Source organism: Athalia rosae, chromosome 1 (genome assembly GCF_917208135.1).
Source record: "Athalia rosae chromosome 1, iyAthRosa1.1, whole genome shotgun sequence".
NCBI classification, from domain to species: Eukaryota; Metazoa; Arthropoda; class Insecta; order Hymenoptera; family Athaliidae; genus Athalia; species Athalia rosae.
The window spans coordinates 19,641,326-19,661,323 of record NC_064026.1 but is presented as its reverse complement, the minus strand read 5'-3'; the positions used below and the strand labels follow the sequence as shown (position 1 = coordinate 19,661,323).

At 35.6% G+C, this 19,998-nt stretch overlaps 3 protein-coding genes across 9 annotated transcripts; 1 reads left to right on the top strand and 2 right to left on the bottom strand.

Moving 5' to 3' along the window:
- Window positions 1-4: 4 nt before the first annotated feature.
- On the bottom strand, window positions 5-5,678 carry LOC105692440 (ATP-binding cassette sub-family B member 6). Of its 2 annotated transcripts, XM_048657611.1 has the most exons (14): window positions 5,545-5,678; window positions 5,268-5,405; window positions 4,812-5,099; window positions 3,331-3,827; window positions 3,060-3,259; window positions 2,820-2,982; window positions 2,533-2,744; window positions 2,301-2,447; window positions 2,003-2,226; window positions 1,643-1,923; window positions 1,441-1,541; window positions 995-1,338; window positions 757-914; window positions 5-674 (listed from the first exon to the last, which is right to left on the bottom strand). In XM_048657611.1, exons 4-14 carry the CDS (start codon window positions 3,640-3,642, stop codon window positions 273-275), a joined length of 2,544 nt encoding a protein of 847 aa, XP_048513568.1. In that variant the 5' UTR covers window positions 3,643-3,827; window positions 4,812-5,099; window positions 5,268-5,405; window positions 5,545-5,678; the 3' UTR covers window positions 5-272. The 2 variants fall into 2 exon arrangements, with proteins under 2 accessions (XP_048513568.1, XP_012267076.2); XM_012411653.3 differs by lacking the exon at window positions 5,545-5,678 and having other exon boundaries at window positions 4,718-5,099.
- Window positions 5,397-18,204, top strand: LOC105692439 (kinectin). Of its 6 annotated transcripts, none has more exons than XM_020856105.2 (16): window positions 5,397-5,536; window positions 6,804-6,969; window positions 7,208-7,365; window positions 8,304-8,492; window positions 9,071-9,395; window positions 9,504-10,315; window positions 10,429-11,252; window positions 11,347-11,521; window positions 11,798-11,884; window positions 12,070-12,321; window positions 12,396-12,539; window positions 12,601-12,762; window positions 12,843-13,007; window positions 13,193-13,273; window positions 15,281-15,320; window positions 17,016-18,204. In XM_020856105.2, the coding sequence occupies exons 2-16, from the start codon at window positions 6,822-6,824 to the stop codon at window positions 17,057-17,059; spliced, it is 3,606 nt and encodes a 1,201-aa protein (XP_020711764.2). In that variant the 5' UTR covers window positions 5,397-5,536; window positions 6,804-6,821; the 3' UTR covers window positions 17,060-18,204. The 6 variants fall into 6 exon arrangements, with proteins under 6 accessions (XP_020711764.2, XP_012267070.2, XP_012267073.2 ...); XM_012411647.3 differs by lacking the exon at window positions 15,281-15,320 and adding an exon at window positions 13,728-13,967; XM_012411648.3 differs by lacking the exon at window positions 15,281-15,320 and adding an exon at window positions 13,728-13,967 and having other exon boundaries at window positions 5,472-5,610.
- Window positions 18,205-18,591: 387 nt separating this feature from the next.
- LOC105692441 (succinate dehydrogenase [ubiquinone] cytochrome b small subunit, mitochondrial) lies at window positions 18,592-19,837 on the bottom strand. The gene is made up of 4 exons (XM_012411654.3): window positions 19,666-19,837; window positions 19,263-19,411; window positions 18,993-19,183; window positions 18,592-18,909 (listed from the first exon to the last, which is right to left on the bottom strand). The coding sequence occupies exons 1-4, from the start codon at window positions 19,706-19,708 to the stop codon at window positions 18,711-18,713; spliced, it is 582 nt and encodes a 193-aa protein (XP_012267077.2). The 5' UTR covers window positions 19,709-19,837; the 3' UTR covers window positions 18,592-18,710.
- Between the last annotated feature and the right edge of the window lie 161 nt (window positions 19,838-19,998).

Genomic DNA, 19,998 nt, shown 5'->3' with positions numbered 1-19,998 from the left:
AACATTCAAAGTAGAACACAAGGATATTCTTACTCCCTCGATAACAGTACAAAAAATGTTTCCAACATTTTCATTAACAAGTGTAACATTGTCAACATAAAATAATGTTTAAAAAAATCTCTTAAATCTCCTAGTTTGGTCGAATCCATGAAATAGGATGCGGAAATCCCAAAATATCAATATTTATTGGAATTGCGTATCTCTCTTTCAAAAGTACTGTCAGGTGTGAATACAGTTACTACAAACAGAAAATTTTTCTACAAGCTTTGTAGCTACGATGTCTTTCTGTCTTCTTCATCTATCGATAAGTTGCCATTCGGCAGGATCTCGTCATTATGTTCTTGATCGTTTTGTAGTTGCGCTTGCCACATATCATGGTACACGCCACCGTATGAAATTAATTCTTCGTGTCTACCCCTTTCAACAATTTCACCATCTTTGATTACAAATATTTCATCGGCGTGAATGATAGTCGACAATCTATGCGCGACTATGATAGTTGTCCGATTAGCACAGACGCGATTCAAGGCTGATTGAATCGTACGCTCGGTCTGTGTGTCGAGGGCACTGGTAGCTTCGTCTAGAAGAACTATTTTAGGTGCTTTCAGAATAGTACGAGCGATTGCCACTCGTTGTTTTTCTCCACCACTTAGCCGTAAACCTCGTTCACCAACCTTCAAATTTAGAAAATTCAATAGTATCAAAGTCCCATAATCCGACATGAATATAAAAATAAAAAATAATCATTATGCAAACCATTGTTTCGTAAAATTCTGGGAAAGTCATAATCCGCTCGTGAATATCTGCATTTTTAGCTGCCGCAATTACATCAGCTTCGGGCGCATCGACTTTTCCATATTGAATGTTGTATTTTATAGTATTATTGAATAACACGGTGTCCTGTGGCACAACACCTGTAAATTGACACATTCTTTTAAGCCACTGATACGAGTTGAGATACCGAGTAATAACAGCTAATGCAAAATTTATTTACCAATAGCTTTTCTCAATGTATCTTGTGTAACAGTCTTAAGATTTTGCCCATCAATCATAATAGCCCCTTGTTCTACATCATAAAATCTGAACAATAGTCGCATGATGGTAGATTTCCCTGCTCCTGATGGTCCCACAAGTGCTATTGTCTTGCCCGCCGGAGCCACGAAACTGATATTTCGTAGAACCATTCGTTCGGGAGTGTAACTAAATGATACGTTTGAAAATTCTACCCCACCTCGCTTGATAATTAAAGGTCCAGCACCGGGAGCATCAATTACCTCTTGTTCTTCTCTCAGAAGCTCAAACATATTCTCCATATCCACGAAGTTTTTCTGAATTGCTCTGAGATAACGGAATTTAATTAGGAATGCAAGGTCTGAATGGAGATGTATATCAATACCTAATACCTTCCATGTCTTTATTTCAGATAATTTCAGAACTTACCGGTAATATGTACCAAACCAATTGAGAGGGACGTACAATTGTATGATGTAACTCGCGAAAAGTACGTAATCACCAATAGTTAATCCCTGTCCATCAACAACCTGCGAAAAAAAAAGATATTGGATTAAAACAACTGTAATTTGGACGTTGAAAATTGATCAATGAACTAATTTCTTCTCATTTATAAAAAAATGTATATTACCATGTGTAGACACAGGAGAGATCCAGCAAGTAATCCACCACATACAATTACATTTTGAATTGTATTTAAGATATTTAAAGTAATCATAGACTTCCACTCTTCTACTTGATATTTCAATATAGCTTCTTTATAACTCTGAACCTCATAAGCTTCCGCACCGTAATATTTGACAGTTTCAAAGTTCAGTAGACTGTCAACACTACGAGCCTTCTGTGCATTGTCAGCTAGATTCATACGACGCTGAAACTTTGTACGCCATTCCGTTACTCCGATTGTTGCAGCTAAAATAGATGATATGGCAACACTCAATATCCTATTGAAAACTACCACGTAAAAACCTTTGAAATAAAATCAACTCACCGATGTATAACACCATTGTTGTGAAAACAATTAAACCAAACCATTTGTTGAATGAACTAACGAAAAACACAACAGCTACAATAATATCGATAATGGTTGGAGCTATCGAGAACAGGATGTAATTCAATAAGTTGTTAATCGAGTCCGTTCCACGATCCATGATCCGCAAAACCTCTCCAGTTTTCCGGCCTAAATGCCAGCGTAGACTTAAACCATGTAGATGTCTGAAAAAGAAACAACAATGTAAAGAATTCAAGTAACATGCACAACTAACTGTGCAGTGGAATTAATAAATTACCTGAACAGTTCAACCTCCACTTCACGAGTCGTAAATTGTTGAATTCTTATCCATAAAAAGGACCTGAGATTATTTAGGAGACCCATGCCACCAGTTCCACCTCCTTGTAAGAACTTGAATCCAACATAAATGAGCACCAAGTCCCATCTGAAAAGAACCAGATGATGTAAATGACACGTTAATAATAAATGTAAATAAATAAATGTGATTGATAGCTTCAATTGCCACACACCTGAATTGAATTGGAACATCTGTCACACTATCCACAATTTTTTTGTTGTATATTGGTACATACAAGTTTATTACTCGTCCAAGGGCAAGTAACAGAAAACAGAACAAGACTCTAAATTGTAACAGAAAATCTTTTTTTGGCCAAAGAAATGGTGATAAAGTTTTTATCTTGTGCCAGGCATTTCTCCACGTCGATGAGTTTTCATCAAGGCGCTGCAAGCACATATCAACTTTATAACTCTGCTTCTAATAACAAATAACAAAATCATACAGATATAAATTACTTACATTTTGGCGGAATCTTAGTCGTTGACTGGTATCATCATTAATGGACCGATATTCACCTACTGAGTTACCACTAATCCCTGGGGCCTTGAGTCCCAGAGCAAAAATTAGCAAACTAGTCGTATATCGTAGAACGAACAGAGACATTTCTACTTGATCGCTTAAACTAAAAAAAAACAAATTTACCAATATCATATTTCACTTTGTAATGTTAGAATCTGGAGCATATTATTTTCCACTTACGAATTCAAATGGAACCACCATTCCAGTCTACCAATGTTTATAATAACCAAGTTTTCTGCTATGAAATTCAGTGTCCAAAATCCAAGTAATACCAATCCATGACCTTTAGTTGGAACACTTGGCAATAATTTGTACCGTTCGACTCTCAATATGTGAACTGAATAAGGATACGTTATTGTTTTCAATATTGTTGACAGAATCTGGAATTCAATAAGTATGTTACAGTGGTTGTGCAATGTGATCGGTTATTGATAACAGAATCATGACATACCATGTAACCATAGATGGTCTTATCATACAGGACTGTGGCTTGCAAAATCAATCTCACAAGACTAAGAACTGGCATGAAATACAACAGGATCTTTTGAATATTATATAATCTACTTTTTGGCAGTAAATTTCCATCCATTTCTGTCGAATATTTTCTGTACATCCATAATTGAATAGTACCAAACAATAGAAGACAAAACGATATAAGAGAAGTGTTGACAGTTTCCATAAAACACTTGGACATGCCATGATTGACCCAAATTTCAAAAAAACTGATATTTGGTGGGCAAAATGTCATCGTAACATTCATCATTGTGAAATGATGAGTCAGCCAATTCAATACTCAAAGTCTTCAATTCAGTCGATGTCTATCAATGCACTCTAGTATTGTTATTCTATAATTTATCTTAGAGTGAAGTTTCTTGTATTATCATAGGTATGCAGCTGCCACAAACTCAATTGGATCTAGAGTAATGATCCAAGTTGCTTGGGTGCCATCTGAAATAATATAAAATAAAAAATTACAAATCAGAATCTATGAGTACATTATCCTAATTATCTTTGTAATTGTTACATCGATATGTGCCCAAGATAAAATAAATGGTAATGATAAACATCATCAAAACTCATTTGCAACATTTTTTATTCAACCCCTAATTGCACATTTTAGATAATCTTAGATAACAATGATAATGAACATTTTCAATTGATATCTGCAGGTGGCAAAAGTGTTATATTGGTCTAAGAACTGATTCAATTTTCACTAGACATCTATGATATGGAGGGCTTGGGAGAAACATTAACAGTATAGTAGGTATGTATTATTTAGTATCATTTATTACAGGATTCCACAGGTTTACTTAGCATAGTTAATAAGGGTGATTGGAAAAAAAACCAGGAACAAATCATCGTAAATAAAAACAATCTAGTCAAGTTTTATGAGATAGAAAGAATTTATTTCAAACATTTATCAACTTGTTTTGAATTATAATTCATGCGAAATAAGTTATGCTAATGGACTTTAAAAAGATCAGTGATCCCTCGATAAACTCAGATATGACTGATTGTGAATAGAGTGATAAACGCCATCCACGTTTTATTTCAGAAATAATCCTTAAAACGATGACATGGTACTTTTAGAATTACGTCTGATGAATAAATTATTCATGACATGTATCGATATGATTAGAAGGTTGACCACCATTGAAACTTAGCAATATCATTTGGATATTGAATATCCAAATTGATGGATCTCGCTAACGAGACCAAAACACCGGCAATAAATTTACAATATTTACTTATGGTCATTGTGTAATAGCCCTCAGGTAAGGTTGGGACAAAAATTTGCTATCAACGAATTCAGAGGGCTATCCGCATCAGTTACCTACCTTATACACCTATGACCCCCCGCGAACCAGCCAACCAAAATTAAACTTTGGTCATTTAACATTAAAAATTAGTTGGCAATTTTACTTTATTTACCCTCCAACACACTGTTAGGACACCACCGCTATAAGCTTTTTTTCGCACCACCGTGTTGGGACAGTCTACAGCGCAGGTTGGCGCAAACTATTTGCTTAGCGCAAAGTTAAGACCTATTGCGACCGCTCGCGACCGTGATCGTGCTGCAGCCGCAACTGTACGAGAATCCTATTGCATGGTAATTACACGGCATTAGCAGTGCTACGGTGGTCTCTACTGCATTTTTCCTGACAAGGATTATTAGCAGATAGCGGTCGGTTGGATCGGATGCTGTAGGTGTTGTATCTCCTGAAAACGACCGAGCAAGCAAGCTTTCAAGTAGGGGTTGTAAAAACTGCCCTGCGATGGCGTTAGATGTTTAAAAAAGACCTCAAAATAGACTAAAAGCACTTGAACAAATGACGAGTGGCGATTGCACCGTGGAAGCAGAAAGAGATTGCATACTGCGTTGCTTACGTGGCAGGGAATTTAACCAATGATAGTCTGACAATTTTCGATGGGCGTGGTTTTGAGACGAAATCTTTGGTAGCCGCCATAACAGTTTCACAAGGGTTCGTGTGTGCGCGGAGTTCTCGTCAAGTAGAACGACCTGAACTGTAATAAGTAAGCCAATTTTAGTGAAATATAAACCGATAAACCGTCGCACAACACCTATTCTGTGCAGTGCCAAAATTTCGATATTTCATATTATTGGAATTCAAGGATAACAACTATATATTTCTGAAGTATGTACCGGTTTTTATCAGATTCTGCTTGATCACAGACGTGTGGTGGAATGTTCACGTTGCAGTCGGCATAGGTACTAATGTGATGACGTGCCGCTTGACCGCTACCACCCGCTTCTTTTGCTTCTACTTCTGTCATCCATATGTCATTTTTCTTTCTCATCTCTGTTAATACGTTGAGTGAATTGACATATCACCGCTCGTGGGTTCCCATAACAATAATCGCTTTTAATATCCACATTTAGACCCCTCCATTGTCTGGTTTATTTTCAATTGTCGAACCCCGAGTCTTGCTACCGTTAGTTCATCGACCACAGATCTGAGTACGTATGAAAATCCCAAGCATTCAATATTCGGACGTTTATTTAACGACTTATCAAACTCCAGTATAGTTACTAATGTTTTGTATTCTCCATACCCGAAATGCCCTTATGATCAAAATTTTCACGCTCCTTAGGCGAAGTATACCTATACTGAACGAAAAAAAGATTGTAAATAAGATAGGTATAAGAATGATCCAACCTACAAACCCCCCATAAGCTATGTTTATTTCATCTCACTACAAGCATATCCCCAATTGTCGTCTAAAAATTCTCCCCAAAAGCGTATTTTTCATGTGTAGCATTCATATGTTCTTCAGTAGATTTCGTCATATTCATATACATTGTACCCGCATGTGTGGCTTCTTCACTGACAAATATAATACCTGATTTTGTGCACTGTAGCTCCTAAAGAATATGCGTACATGTATTTTTGAGGATTAATCTCACAGGTCTTTTTCCATAACGGTGGAGCAGCCTAATACTTTTGACTCATATGATTCATATTTCTTGCTGCAACACCTACATAAAATAAAATGAATGAAAAAAGGAGAATATATGTATTTTTTTATCTTCTTAATTGCAAAGTAACACATAAACTGCTGTACAGATATTTCTATTCTTGATGGTATAATATTTAATATTACGATATTTAAATCTACTCATTAGCATACCAACCAGATAACTTGTTTGGCCAGGATGACCGTCTACGAATTTTACTTCTCAGATATCTACTGTTTGCCTTTTATTTATGAATCACGATTACGTCAATGCTGTGTCTGACTTTCCGGCTTGCAGTATTAATTATTTTTTTTCCCGAATTGTGCTAAACTTGACTCTTACAAAAACTGTCTTTTATGACTTTATCTGCACCTAGTTAGTTATGGTGTGTAGGAGTTGGGGTTGTAATTCGATGCAAATTCAGTAAGAATTTTTTGTCTGTGCAGAAAAGTACGACAATAAAAATGGATGACCGCACAGGACTAATTTGTGTTGGGTTAGTCGTAGTGTCGGCAGCAGTTATTCTTCTTGTGTCAATGTTTGGTATCACAGAAAAAACTTACGAAGAAGCAATTGCTGAACAACGCAAGTTACCCGATGATCTATTACTAGGTAAGTTTGGTCAGCCAAGACTTCATTTAGTGTTTTAGGTAGACTATAGTTTTAATCGGTAGCTATAAATATGACATGACCATCTCTGGAATGACAAATACACAGACTTCCATGACCAAATTCAAAGTATAGTTCCAAGGAAGGAATAAGTCAGTTTTGATCCTTGGCCTACTAATACTGAAAACTACAATTTCTCATCGAAATTTAGAAAATTACGATATTTATTTTCTGGTCATAGGGAAAAGAGAGAAAGTGAAAGAAAAGAAACACAAAAATAAGGCTGGAAAAAAAGTCAAAGAGAAGAAGGAAGAAAAGGAAGAAAAAGATGATGAGAAAAATGAGCACGTACAATTTGAAGAGAATCCTCAAATATTTAACAGTGAAATGATTGTACAGGTAAAAGTTGTTGCTTTCATTTTGTCCTCATTTTATTTTGTAGGCTTTTTTTTAATTGTCCCACATTTTACAGAGTATCCAAATTAATCTGCAATGTAATCTCTAGAGCTTTAGATATTATACCTACTTGATAATATTACCCTGACTTCTTGATAGGGACTTTTCTGTTATCTCTATTATCTATCTTGTGAAATTTCTATGATCAGGTTTCGATTACGAGAATCCTTCTTTTTATAGCACCTAGGGCTCCCAAATAACTGCAGATCCTGTTATTAGCAACCACAAAGTATCTGTAGCATACATGTCATATAATTTTGCTGGACTAACAAACATACAGAATTTTATTTACTACCTCGTTTGCTAACCCATTCACTTTCTGCCCAGTTCAAAACTGTACTGTCATTTATTTTTGAGAAAAAATGATTCATAGATGCCGTAGTAACGTAAAAATGTCTTCTTTTTTGCTAGTTGAGGAGAAAATTTATAGAACAAGTTTATCAATGCTTAGTATTCTTACTTAAAGCACAGCTGTTTTAATGATGATCTATAATAAATTCTTGTGAATCCAATATCTTGTGTAGATAATTAATAATTATGCCTTGGTGAGTTCAAGCTTTAAATGATAGATCATCTTTGTTTAAATTCTGAAGCTGTATTCCAGTCTTAAATCTATTCAAATTACAATAGTAAATTTTTACAATTGTGCACTTCGTCATTGTAGGTATAAACTTTTGTCAAGAAGTCAGAATAGAGCGGAATCCATATCCAAAAGTGTATCGGTAAATGATCGCATCTATCCAATGTACACAGATATTTGGATTTGCAAAATATATTTTCCACCTAGAAAAACTTAAGTACTCTGCATTTCAAGGGATGAAAGCCGTTCAGTATTATAATTCATAACTAAACCTCGAATGACTTATAATCTACTTATTCAGGAGGAAAAGAATGTGAAAAACAACAAGAAAAAAGGGAAAATTGAAAGAATTAAACCAATTCTTATTAACAAAGATGAGCACGTAGTATTGGCACCAGAACTGAGCCCGTCCCAGCCACAACCTGAGGAAATCAATCATTTTAATTTGACTCAACCCAAAGATGATCTTGAACTCATTCGAAGTCACAGCGTGAGTATCTGCTCTAAACTGGTATCTTATATTTACAATACTTTCTTAGCTCTTGTTTTATCGTATCAATATCATAATTATTTGATAATAATATGATAGACACCCCATTTCTGCCTAATTTCATCTCAACTAATGTGTTGATATTATTCATCGATTCACCTTGTGTTAATGTGTGCATTGAGAAGTATTAAGTTAATATTGGCTCTCTACGCAAAAAGGTTTTCATTAAAGTAATGGCAGACACACTGTATTCATTCATAGTTTGCACAGCTTGAGAATTTCTGTAGCAGTAACTTGGATATTTGATCCTGGACATCAACATATTTTTTGTGACAGCAATGCTAATATTAGAGAAGTTTATCACTTCCCTGAATTTTAGTACCTCCCTAACGCACGATATCAAGGAAGCTGATGATAACAAATAGTGCTGAGTGTTGTTTTGACAACAAGATGCTGGCGATGCTGATGCCAGTTATTTATCTCATGTTTAAAAGACAGAGAGCAGCAGCAACAATTTTTTGTGTGCAATGAACTCAATACAGATGGATAGAGGGAATGAAGTTGAATATTTTTTACAGAGAGAAAACTTACAGCATGCTACTCAATCGGAACCTATTGTGAGCAAATCTCCGAGAGATACTCCTACCAAATCTAAGAAGAATTTTAAAGAACAAGGCAAGAAAAGTGCGGAAATCAAAGAGGAGAAGAGGGAGGTTGTTTCTGTTGCAAGTGCTCCACTACAACACGCAGTTCAAGAAACTTCAAAAGAAGTTAAGGAACAGCAAAAAGAAACACCTGTGAAAGAAGTTAAGGAAATTTCAAAAGAAACTGCGATTCCTGTTCAGTCCTCAACCAAAGAATCTAAGAGTAAAAAAAAAAGGAATGATATTTTAGCACAAATCGGTAACTCATTATTCTAAATATCATCTGCAAAACCCATTTTCATTGTTACAGAAATAAACTATGACCTGAATAAAGTATTCAATAGCTAAAGAGTCGACTATTTTTCAGGTGGCGATAAAGATGGCATTAACATATCTTTGCTAATGCCCCTTGTTCAAAAAGCGGAACTCAGCCGGTCTGAGATTCAAATTTTGATTGATCAGCTACTAAATAAGCAGTTGGACAACCCTTTGGAGCATTCTGAATGGACAGAAGGACGCGCGGATCCTGTGATTAAACTCAAAAAGCAACTGGCAGAGAAAGAAAAAGCTTTGGCTGATGAGCAAGAAGCAAGTGTTGCAGTTCAAAATAAACTCAAAGAATTACGTATGGAGCTGAACGCGGAGAAGTCTAGGTTGTCTGCAAATGTAAGACAGCTCGAAGAAGCATTGAGCACCAAAATAACTGAGACTCAGACTTTGCATACTCGTGTCCAGCATATATTGGAGAGCCATGCAGCTGAAAAACAGGGATTTTCTAGACAGATCGAACAGCTACAAAGTAAAGTGAACGAGAATATGACTATAATTCATAAAATGCAAGAGGATCAAGGACAAACCCAAGGGCATATGCAGCAAGAACTTATTGCACAGCGGAAGCAGTTAGAAGTTCAGTTTTCACAGATGAGAGATAATGAAAATGCCCTAAAAGCGCAATTGGCCCAAAAGCACGCTGAGTCACAGGAACTCCAAAATCTAAATATGACCGTCACTCAAGAACTACAAATGCTGCAATCTACTTGTGAGAATAGTGCTACCGAAATAGAAGTCCTCAGGCAACAATTAGCCATAATGCAAGACCAGTTCATGCAATCTGAGGGACAGCTGCAACACTATAAGGAAACTGGAGAGAGACTGCAAGACATGGCCAGACAGCTTGAGGTTTGTTTTCATTATGTGGTTAACATCCTTTGAACAGTTGCTGATTTTTTTGTGGATGTAAACAATTGCTTCATAATTTCGTCATAGTTCAAACTAAATTTTCCCTTTTACAGGAATCTCACCGTACTCTCAGTGATTTAGAACATCGACTGCAAATTGCTCATCGCCACGAACAGGAATTACAAAAACAATTGAGCTCTATGAAATCAGAATTAAGTACAGCCAAAAACGACGCTAGCGAGTCCGCCAATCTTAAGGTTGAACTCAATAAGGTACAAAGTGAATTAAATAAATTAAAATCTCAACTTTCTGTCTCTCAAAAAGAAGCAAAGACAGAGGCGGTTGAAATAACTTCGCTTCAAACTGAGTTGGTTACTACGCGGGATGATCTCTTGAAGTGTCAATCAAATTTAATCAGTACTCAAACTGAACTAAAAAAGTCTCAGTCAAATACTGCCAGGATTCAAGGAGATTTGGATATGGCTCAGAGATTCATCAGACAGTCAGAATCTGAGCTCCGAGAAGCTCAGAACGAAGTTAAGACTGTGAAAACAGAGTTCTCTAAGGTCCAGAATGAATTGAGTAAGATTCAGTCAGAATTATCTAAGGCTCAAGAAGAACTAAAAAATGCTCATAACACCGAGTCTAAGCTCAAGATGCTAACAGCCGACTTTGAGAAACTTCAACAGAGTGAGCAGAATTCTTCGGCCTCGCAGATTGAAATTACAAGGCTCCAAGAAGAAAACGACAGGCTCTCTTCACAGTCCGTAGTCATTGCCGAATTGCAAAAAGAAATCGGAAAACTGCGCGACGAAAATGAATCTCTAGCTTCTCAATTGGCCGCCACCACAGAACGCCCGGCTGTCGAGGGTCGTGAAAATGGTCTCGAAACAAAAGCTTTGAAGAACAATGTTCAGCTAATTGAACACAATAACCTGTAAGTTGACTATTTATTTATTTTTATTCATCAACATTGTGTTTGGGTATACTAATTACGTATACCTCACTCTCATCAATACTGTTTGGTACAGAGTGGCACAAAAAGAAAGTCTACTGGATGAGTTGAGAACAGAAGTAACGCAGAAGAATACGGAATTAAGCAAACTTACCACTCAACTCGAAGCTCTGCAAGACGATATTCACAACGAACGTGGACAAGTTGCGCATCTTCGTGATGAATTAGAACTTCAAAAGACCAAGAATAACGTGAGTAGTTGAACTCCATTCAAAAAACTTACAAATTTTGTGCAAGATCACCTAATAAATGTCCAATAAATTTTAAAACATGTAGAAACTATCATCAATTGCTCCCGATTAAAGCCAAATTCAATTTCTATTTTTCGCAACATCTGCAGATGCATAATGATACGCTAATAATGAAAATTCGCTTCCTCGATGATGACATTTTTTGTATTTGATTTTAAGTATAATGTACTGATTGTTGATTTTTTGGATGGCTTTTTTCCGTGACGTTCACTACAGGAATTACGAACTAAAAACTGGAAAGTGATGGAGGCGCTATCAGCCGCCGAGTCTCGCGTGAATTCTATTCCTGGAATAGCAATTGATGTAAGTTTTTCTGCAAGTCTTAAGTTCTTTCGTCAATTTCGCCACAGGGTCTGGACGCCTGAACATTACCACCGATCACACCTACATCTTCAATTTCTACAGGAGTTCCTCATGTTGCAAACAATCCATTTCACATTTTATATCATCTCATTATCGTAATTCTGCAATTTTGATTCTTTTTCCAGGAGCTTTCTGAAAAAGTAAAAATAGCCGAACAGAAGTCTACAGAAGCCTTATTACAAAGGATATTTCCTGACATTACTGTCTCTGAAACGTCTCACGAGAAATGGCTCAACACCTTTGAACAAAAAGTCTCTGCATTTCTCACTAACATCAAGCGTAATAAAGACAGTTCTAATCCTGATCTCGACTTAGAGAAGCAAAATCGGAGTCTACAGGAGATGGTAGCTCATTATAAGCAAATAATCAACGACACAGTAAGTTCATTCTGTAAAATTTGTAATTATCACAATATATCAAATTTTTCAAATTTTCGTCTCTTGTACTACAGGAAGGAATGCTCAAAAAACTCCAAAATCACACAGAATCGGAAGAAGCGAGGTGGCACTCCCAACTTCAACAAAAAGAAGAAGATCTAGCCAACCTCAAAATCGAACTCAATAGTCTTCGAACTAACTCAGGTGTCAGTGAAAAGGTAAAACAGTGTTAATGACTTCTTCAATTTGAATGTTAACGTTTTATATCTCCTTGCATAGCTTAAAGAAAAGTTATCTGAGCTGGAGACTAGACTAGCGGAAGCTGAGACTTTCAAGCACCAAGCTCAAACCGAATTAGCTAACCTTCAAGTTAAACGTGAACAATCTGCAGTAAAAAGAGGCACAAATCAAGGTTTCAATGCTTTGGAGCAATTGTCAGAGGTTAGTGAAAACCTATAGTTCATAGTAATAAATTTGAATATCCGTTGTGCGGAAGGCGTCAACATTTTTTTACTATCTAGGAAAAGACGAGATTACAAGAAGCACTGCAACGAGAAACAAGTAATAAAGCTACAGTAGATGCAGAACTAACGAAACTGCGCTCTTTGCTAGAAATTTCTGAGTCCAGCTTGGCAGAGGAAAAGAATCTCGTCTCACAACTGCACCAGGAACTCTGTCAACTCAAGGTATAACTTCAGATTTGAATACCACAAAAAATTGAAGGGATCCAATTACGATCACTAAATATAAGTTCCGTTCTTTCGAATATAGATCTTCAGTTATAGTAATGATATCCGATAGGTGCTCTCTTGTAACAAGATACGTCTATGTAACTAAATCATGTCTCAAGTTTTTGTCAAACATTTTCCAGAACGAGGTTTACGGAGGTTGCAGCAGCTCAGACCAATCAACTATGAATGGACCCCCGGTGTCAAATTCGTCTAAGACCGAGGTTAGTTGTCAGTTACAATTAAAATTATTATTTACATAATTGAGTACATGTACAAGTGTCTTTTGCCATCCAGTGAACCGAAAGAGCCCACTGTAGGCATGTACATTGTACATCATTTACTTCCATACAGAGTTAGACCTGATTTTTTTTTTTATGGTATAAATTTGTACGCCAATCCATTGATATAGTGCTTCAAAACCAAATCGCAGTTTAAGAATGAATCATTTATCATCAACTAACCATTATAGTAGGTGGTGCTAAGTTCAAACTGAGAGATTCTACTAATTAATTCGCGTGAGGAAATTGACAAATTCTCAAACAATTCATTTTTTATAAAAGATTTAAAAATGAACTGCTACGAATAGGTCGTGATCTAATTGATTGTCCAATTGAAAGTTGATCCATCCGTTTTGATTCTTCAAAATCCTTAACTATTTCTCCCAATTGAATGCAGTCTACAGCGGTGGCGCAATCTTTATTGGCTGCACTTGAAAAAACGCTGAAGAATACAGAGCTTGCAAAATGTCCCGTAACTGAGTCTACAAATTTGGTTCAGTGTCGACAAGAACCTGACACCAGCTTTCTTATATCAAAAACTTCCCCACAAACGTGTGACATGATAGACCACAACACACAGGCTAGCTGGAATCCCTTGATTGGCCAGCAACACAAAAAGCACAAGAAAAAAAGGAAGGTAAAACCCATAAAACTTGCAATTATGGGAGAATTTCTACCGACTCGTTTTACATATTGGTGCACACACATTGGCAGTTGGCAGTTGAAAGTTTCCTTTATCGTATATTCGTATTTAATTCTAGCTGTGTGCGCCGTTTGGGCCGGAGTAATTTTTGTTTAGCATGAACAGAGTATTCAACATACGATACGTTCTTCTGACAAGACTGCACTTTCCTTCATCAAAATTCGAATTATCCAATTCTCCACAAAGTCACGCATACAATGATAGTAATTGATTTGTTGCATTTCTAAGCCTGACCTGATCCTCATCTCAATGAATTTGCTCTCTACATTAACCATACATTCAATTTATTGATTGGTACAAAATATCTATCTCACCGGCTTATACTGTGCCAAACGCTACCTAAAGAAAACTATAAAATCTTTCTAGTTACCCAATCCCATGTTTACCAAAAAAATTAGTATTTTGAGATGTTGAAAGTTTCTGTTTTTGTTAGTGATATATGATGAAGTAATTGAAGTTATCGTATATTTTCGTGGAATGAATTTACGGAAATAATATATCTGGGTCAAATCATATTTGGAAGTATGCATCCAGGTAGATTGTCAGCTAATTTTTATAGGTGGGAGAATTAGCGCTGGTGGAAGGTATCACGTCCAGTTCGCATGTCACTTTTATTTTTAAGTAGTAGTAGTGAAACAATGTAATAAACTTTTAGTTCATTTTTGTTATTTCGAATAGAAATGACTTAGTTGTTATCACTATTATAATTACTGAGAAACAGATACAACCAAGTGCCTCTAAATGTACCTGAACAACATTTGAAATATTTTATTTGCCATTGTGAAAGCTAAATATCGCTGACATAGTTATCAATGTCCCAATATATTATAGATCTGTTCTTCAAAAATTAAATTTTGCGAAGTCAGTCACAAACAGGATAATATAAAATGTGAATAACCGAAATTTTCGTATGCTAGGAAGCTATGTATTCGTCAGCAAAATTGTGCATCGTTAGTTACAACTTTCATTTATCTAATTTTTCCCTGCGATTATGAGTTCTGAATGCCAATGCTACCTGGGAGATTTTCTACATATCCGGTCTCCTCAGTGTTTGTCCTTACGGTCACAAATCTTTGAAGCTTGATTAAATTCCAATAACTTGTACGACCCCATAATTTATCATGTGGATACTAAATCGGAAGTTGCTATAGCAGCTGGTCATTTTTGGCCAAATGTTTCCATCGTTACTAGACTAATACATAATAACATTACCAGTAAAAAATTTGTTGTTTTGGTTGTTCTCACAGTCCACTATGAAACCCGTGGCAAAGCGGCGCCGATTTACAGGTATGGAAAATTAGAAAGTGACATTCTGAAATGTTGGTTGTTATTCGGCCTTCAGATGAGGGTTCAAAAAGGGTAGGCTCCCGTTTGCTGGCTTTACCGTCCGTTTGCTGTTTCACAGCTTACTTCATTTTCTAAAATTTTCAGTTTTCACAATCCCTTATCATTGTGTAATTTTTCCATACGCACCACTCCTCATAATAATGCAAATGATAATCATTACCCATATTTATGCAACCTCTTGTTTTCGTTTTCGTTTATCCAATCAGACAACTCAATTCATTCATTTGCAATGGCACAAAGCAAAATAATTTCCTGTTTCAAAATCACATTTTATCACAGGTTCGGATTGTTAATTGTTCTATTCGTACCCTTAGTGAATGTTCATTGCATCGTGCTTGTCCCGATCCATAATTTTTCATATTTATTGGTCACTGTACCATTCGTTTTCAATGTATTTTACATCTTAAGTAAAACACGAATTATTCTAGTCACAGAAAATTATTCTTAACATCTGCTTTCAGTGTAACGAATCATTCCACAGCAATATATCAATCGGTTGTAGTGTGGTAGAATATCTACGTGAACATTACTGCCTGTTCTTATCAAATAATCAAACATGCTCAAAAATAGACAACACATTGTGAAAGCAATCAATTTTCCTCAATTCGAACCCAAACAGGATAATTTTTAACCAGTATTATTAGTACACTGAAGAGCACGTTGTATCAGCAGTTGTAAATCAATGGTAATACTAAAGTGTATTGATATAAATAATATTAGTGGTTTTAATAAACTCCGTTTATGATATGATGAACAATAGATTCATCTAAGTACAGCACAAACACTGAGGTGAAGGATACCACACTTAAACTGCAAGATAGTTCACAGCATCTAAGATTAATTGTTATTCATGCAATTATTTATCTTTTTGCAGTTGTTTTAGCTACGGTTCTTTTCTAACTCCCTGAATTCTTTTTTCTTCATCTGCATTACAGATTTCCTTGAGTTTGAAAAGAATATACCCTCTTGAAATAATAATAGTTCTATTTATTCAATTTCAGAATAATGAAATTTCATCAGTATGTTCGGATATTGATAGCGATTTCAGGGAATGCTATAAAAATGTAAATTATAATTAACTAATTGGATCGGTCAATTAATAACTTATTCATATTCAATAAGTTGTCATCAAATTGCAAGCGATATTGGTGTAGTGTTTTGTATGTATCTGTTTCTCGCCTGTCAACCGCCCGGTTAATTTCTGCGTTAGGTCTCTCATTTTCATCTCAAAATTTCTATTCTACGCCATCAGCAGGATGGGGAATGGGTAGACCCGTTTCTTCGACTGTTCCGCACATTTTAATATCTTTTCAACAGCTTTTTTCAAATAAGAGACAGGTTTAGTTCTCAATCACTTGATGTTATATTCATGTTTGTAGTCACTTGTCTTTTCATGGGTCCATTAGATTTATAAGTAGAAACCTGATTTTCGTTCACTTATGGTCAGTATGTGGATGATTGCGTAATTCAATACTCAGTATCTGATATAAATTTGCACTTGAAAATTAACCAGTCAATGTTTTTATGTCGTCCTTCATTTTTTCAAGATTTTGAAATGATTTACAAACAGTAAATCTCAAATTGACGAACAATATAATAATATCCGCATATTAATACACTTATTAAAATTTTCAGGGTGGCTCAGGAAAAAAGTAATTGCGAAAAACAAGTTGCGTTAAAGAAGAATCAAGGATAAAAGGTGACGCGAAGATTTAAGAAGATGAACGAACACTGTGTGCTCACATGCCATTGATGCATGCAGTGAAGGTTTGGCGATCAAGCATACTAATATAACAATGTTTAAAATATTGCTGATAATCTTTATTTTAAGAAACATCATATTTTAATATGTAAAAGAAGTATACAAGTTAACAAGTAGATAGAACACAGATTATTGAAAACGGTACGTGTGATGATTACATAATTAGTTGTAGAACTATAATTTGGATAATGTCTCATGGTATTCTGCATTTTGGAATTAACCATCATATTAGCTTGTTTTCAAGACCAAGTGTAACAATTTTCATATATCATTTCAAGATACTTAATTTCACCTGGAGAGTGACCGCTCACAATCAGTTTTCTACAACATTCAGCGTCCAGATATGGCTAAACCATGCTAAATGTATTGTTGATTTGCAGCATATCACAAAATTTTTCAGGTTTTGAACTTACCCTCAAATAATGTTGCAAAGTCTAAATAGAACATTATTACGAATCCCATATTCAGTTTCATCAAACCCTTTAATCTCCAGCATTGGTTGGTCGATATCTAGTTAGCTGGATAAAATGGAAACAATGAATATTACTTACATGGAGCAATGCCATTCACTAGACTTTCAATGTGGGTATTTAGGCATTAGTACTTTATAATTTCATCATGAATAATGAATTGCAAATTAAATGTACAATATTTTCTGACACCCGTTAATAAATCTAGGCAAATTATAGTAAATAAATGAGGGAAAAATTAATTTTATTACTGGCATGAAGGTGACACAAAAGTGATCGCGATGAAAGTAAACGCAACTTCATTCAACCGAAAAGGAACCTGGAGCTTCAGATAATTACTTAATCATTTTTGTTCATATATTAACTCAATCAAATTATGCTTAAGTCACTGAGAGTATCCTTTGGCTGTCATGCTCCATGTGGGTCAAACTCTAGCAAGAATTGTACATTAATTAAACTGTCTGAGTTCTAGGTTTTGATGATTATTGTAAAATAGACACTATTAAGACAGATTAAATATATGGATTTGTATGCAACCATTCAGAATACTCTAGAAAATCATATTGTGCAATAAAAGAAAAAAAAATCCAAAGTATTTGTGGAAGAATCGCACCCTCAATTCCCGTAACACTTGGAAAGGATAGATGTCGCTTGAATGGGAGTAATTGCCAAAATTCTTTGTGTCTTATTTAAATAAGCCACTGAGTTTACCTGCATTTTCTTGCTGCGAAAAATTTCTATGTTAATATCAGACGCCACTTGATGAACTGTTCGTTACAAATCCATTAAAATATTCGGCAATCGGGACTGGTATATGGTGATGAAATTTGAGAGAAATTTGTTACTACACATGTATTCGGCTCTTTTATGAAATCGCGGAATTAGTGCGTTAAGTTATTCATTTACAGATCAACAACTTCACTTTCATACATCCTCTTTTGTTCTAATTGTCAGTGTTTCTGAAATAATAGTCTCAGAATTAGGGTAAACGATAATTTATTTAATACATATTCTTAAATATCTATAGAATATTTGATGACTTCAAAATAATAGCAGTATATTGGTGTCTTCTGTCACACAATGTAAACACATTATTTTCTACTTGCTAGCTTCTTTTGTACCAACAGCCCAAAAGTTCCTCACAGTCTTTCCCAAGCCTGGTCCATTATAAATCAAAAAAAGCAGACCTGCTAACGTTGTCGCGGACAACAGATACAAAGCAAGGTGAGCTACTTTTGGAAAAATGTTACCAACAACAATTGGACGTGCATAGTCGATCACTATGGCTTCCAAACCCCTGCAAATTCAAATTGATATAAAACGTATTGGTGAAATTATATACAAACGATTTTCTTTGATAATTGATCACCAGTAATTTACCAGTGGCTGTGCATCACCATCAAAAGAGCCAGGGTGCTGTCGACCACTGGATTCTGTAGTATGACACAAGCAGGAAGCAGCCCAATCAGGACAGCTGAAGTCACTCGTTCTACTTGCCATAGACGCACATGATCACCAGTTACAGGAGTCCTGAGCAATGGACTTGTTGTAATGGATCGCAGTAGGTTTGGCTGTATAGATAATGATTCTTGTGTAACGTTATTTTATCCCGCCATCACACTACAGCATTCAGTTCAAATAAATACTCACTTGTAATAAAGGTTTCACTATTAATTTAGATGAGAAGCTTGGTGCTATGGTATGTTTCTGAGCAAGGAGGCTAGAAAAGTGAGGATTTATTCCTTGAACTGCAACTGCACTTCTAACCAGAGGATGGTGCACATGGTTACCAAGTTTCCCTGTAATGCAGAAGATTCAAATGACATATGTAGCAATGTTCATGATAAACAATGTGCGGGTAAGGTTAGGTGAATTCTATATGCATATTAAAGCAAGATTTATAGAAATAGAATTTGTTAATTAATTGACAGGCAATATTGTATAAAAATCATTAGAAAAAATTTTGGAAATGGAAAATCAAGTAGCACTACATTATGTAACTTGGATGACTCGTAACCTAGAATTTATGAGATTTTTCCAAAATTTCAATTACCAGTGAGTAGGCTGAGCTGTCGTGAGAGATGACATCTGGCCATCGTATCAGACGCTTTGCACAATATCAACAAAATTGAGATGTAGCTTCAATAATCTAGCGTTACGAAAAAACCAGATAAGGGCGAACCAGGGCAGACTCCTCACAGAATATATTCCTCACATGTGTGACAGGGAGTAAACGGGTAACAGTGGTAATCAAACCTAGCTAAAATCCCTAGATTTTTTTTCACCAAATATGTTACACAAATAAAAAGTTTGTGCTACAAGATTCAAGTATTCCGCGGTAGAAATTTTTATGAAACAAAAATACGGTATCGATCGCCGATTGTTT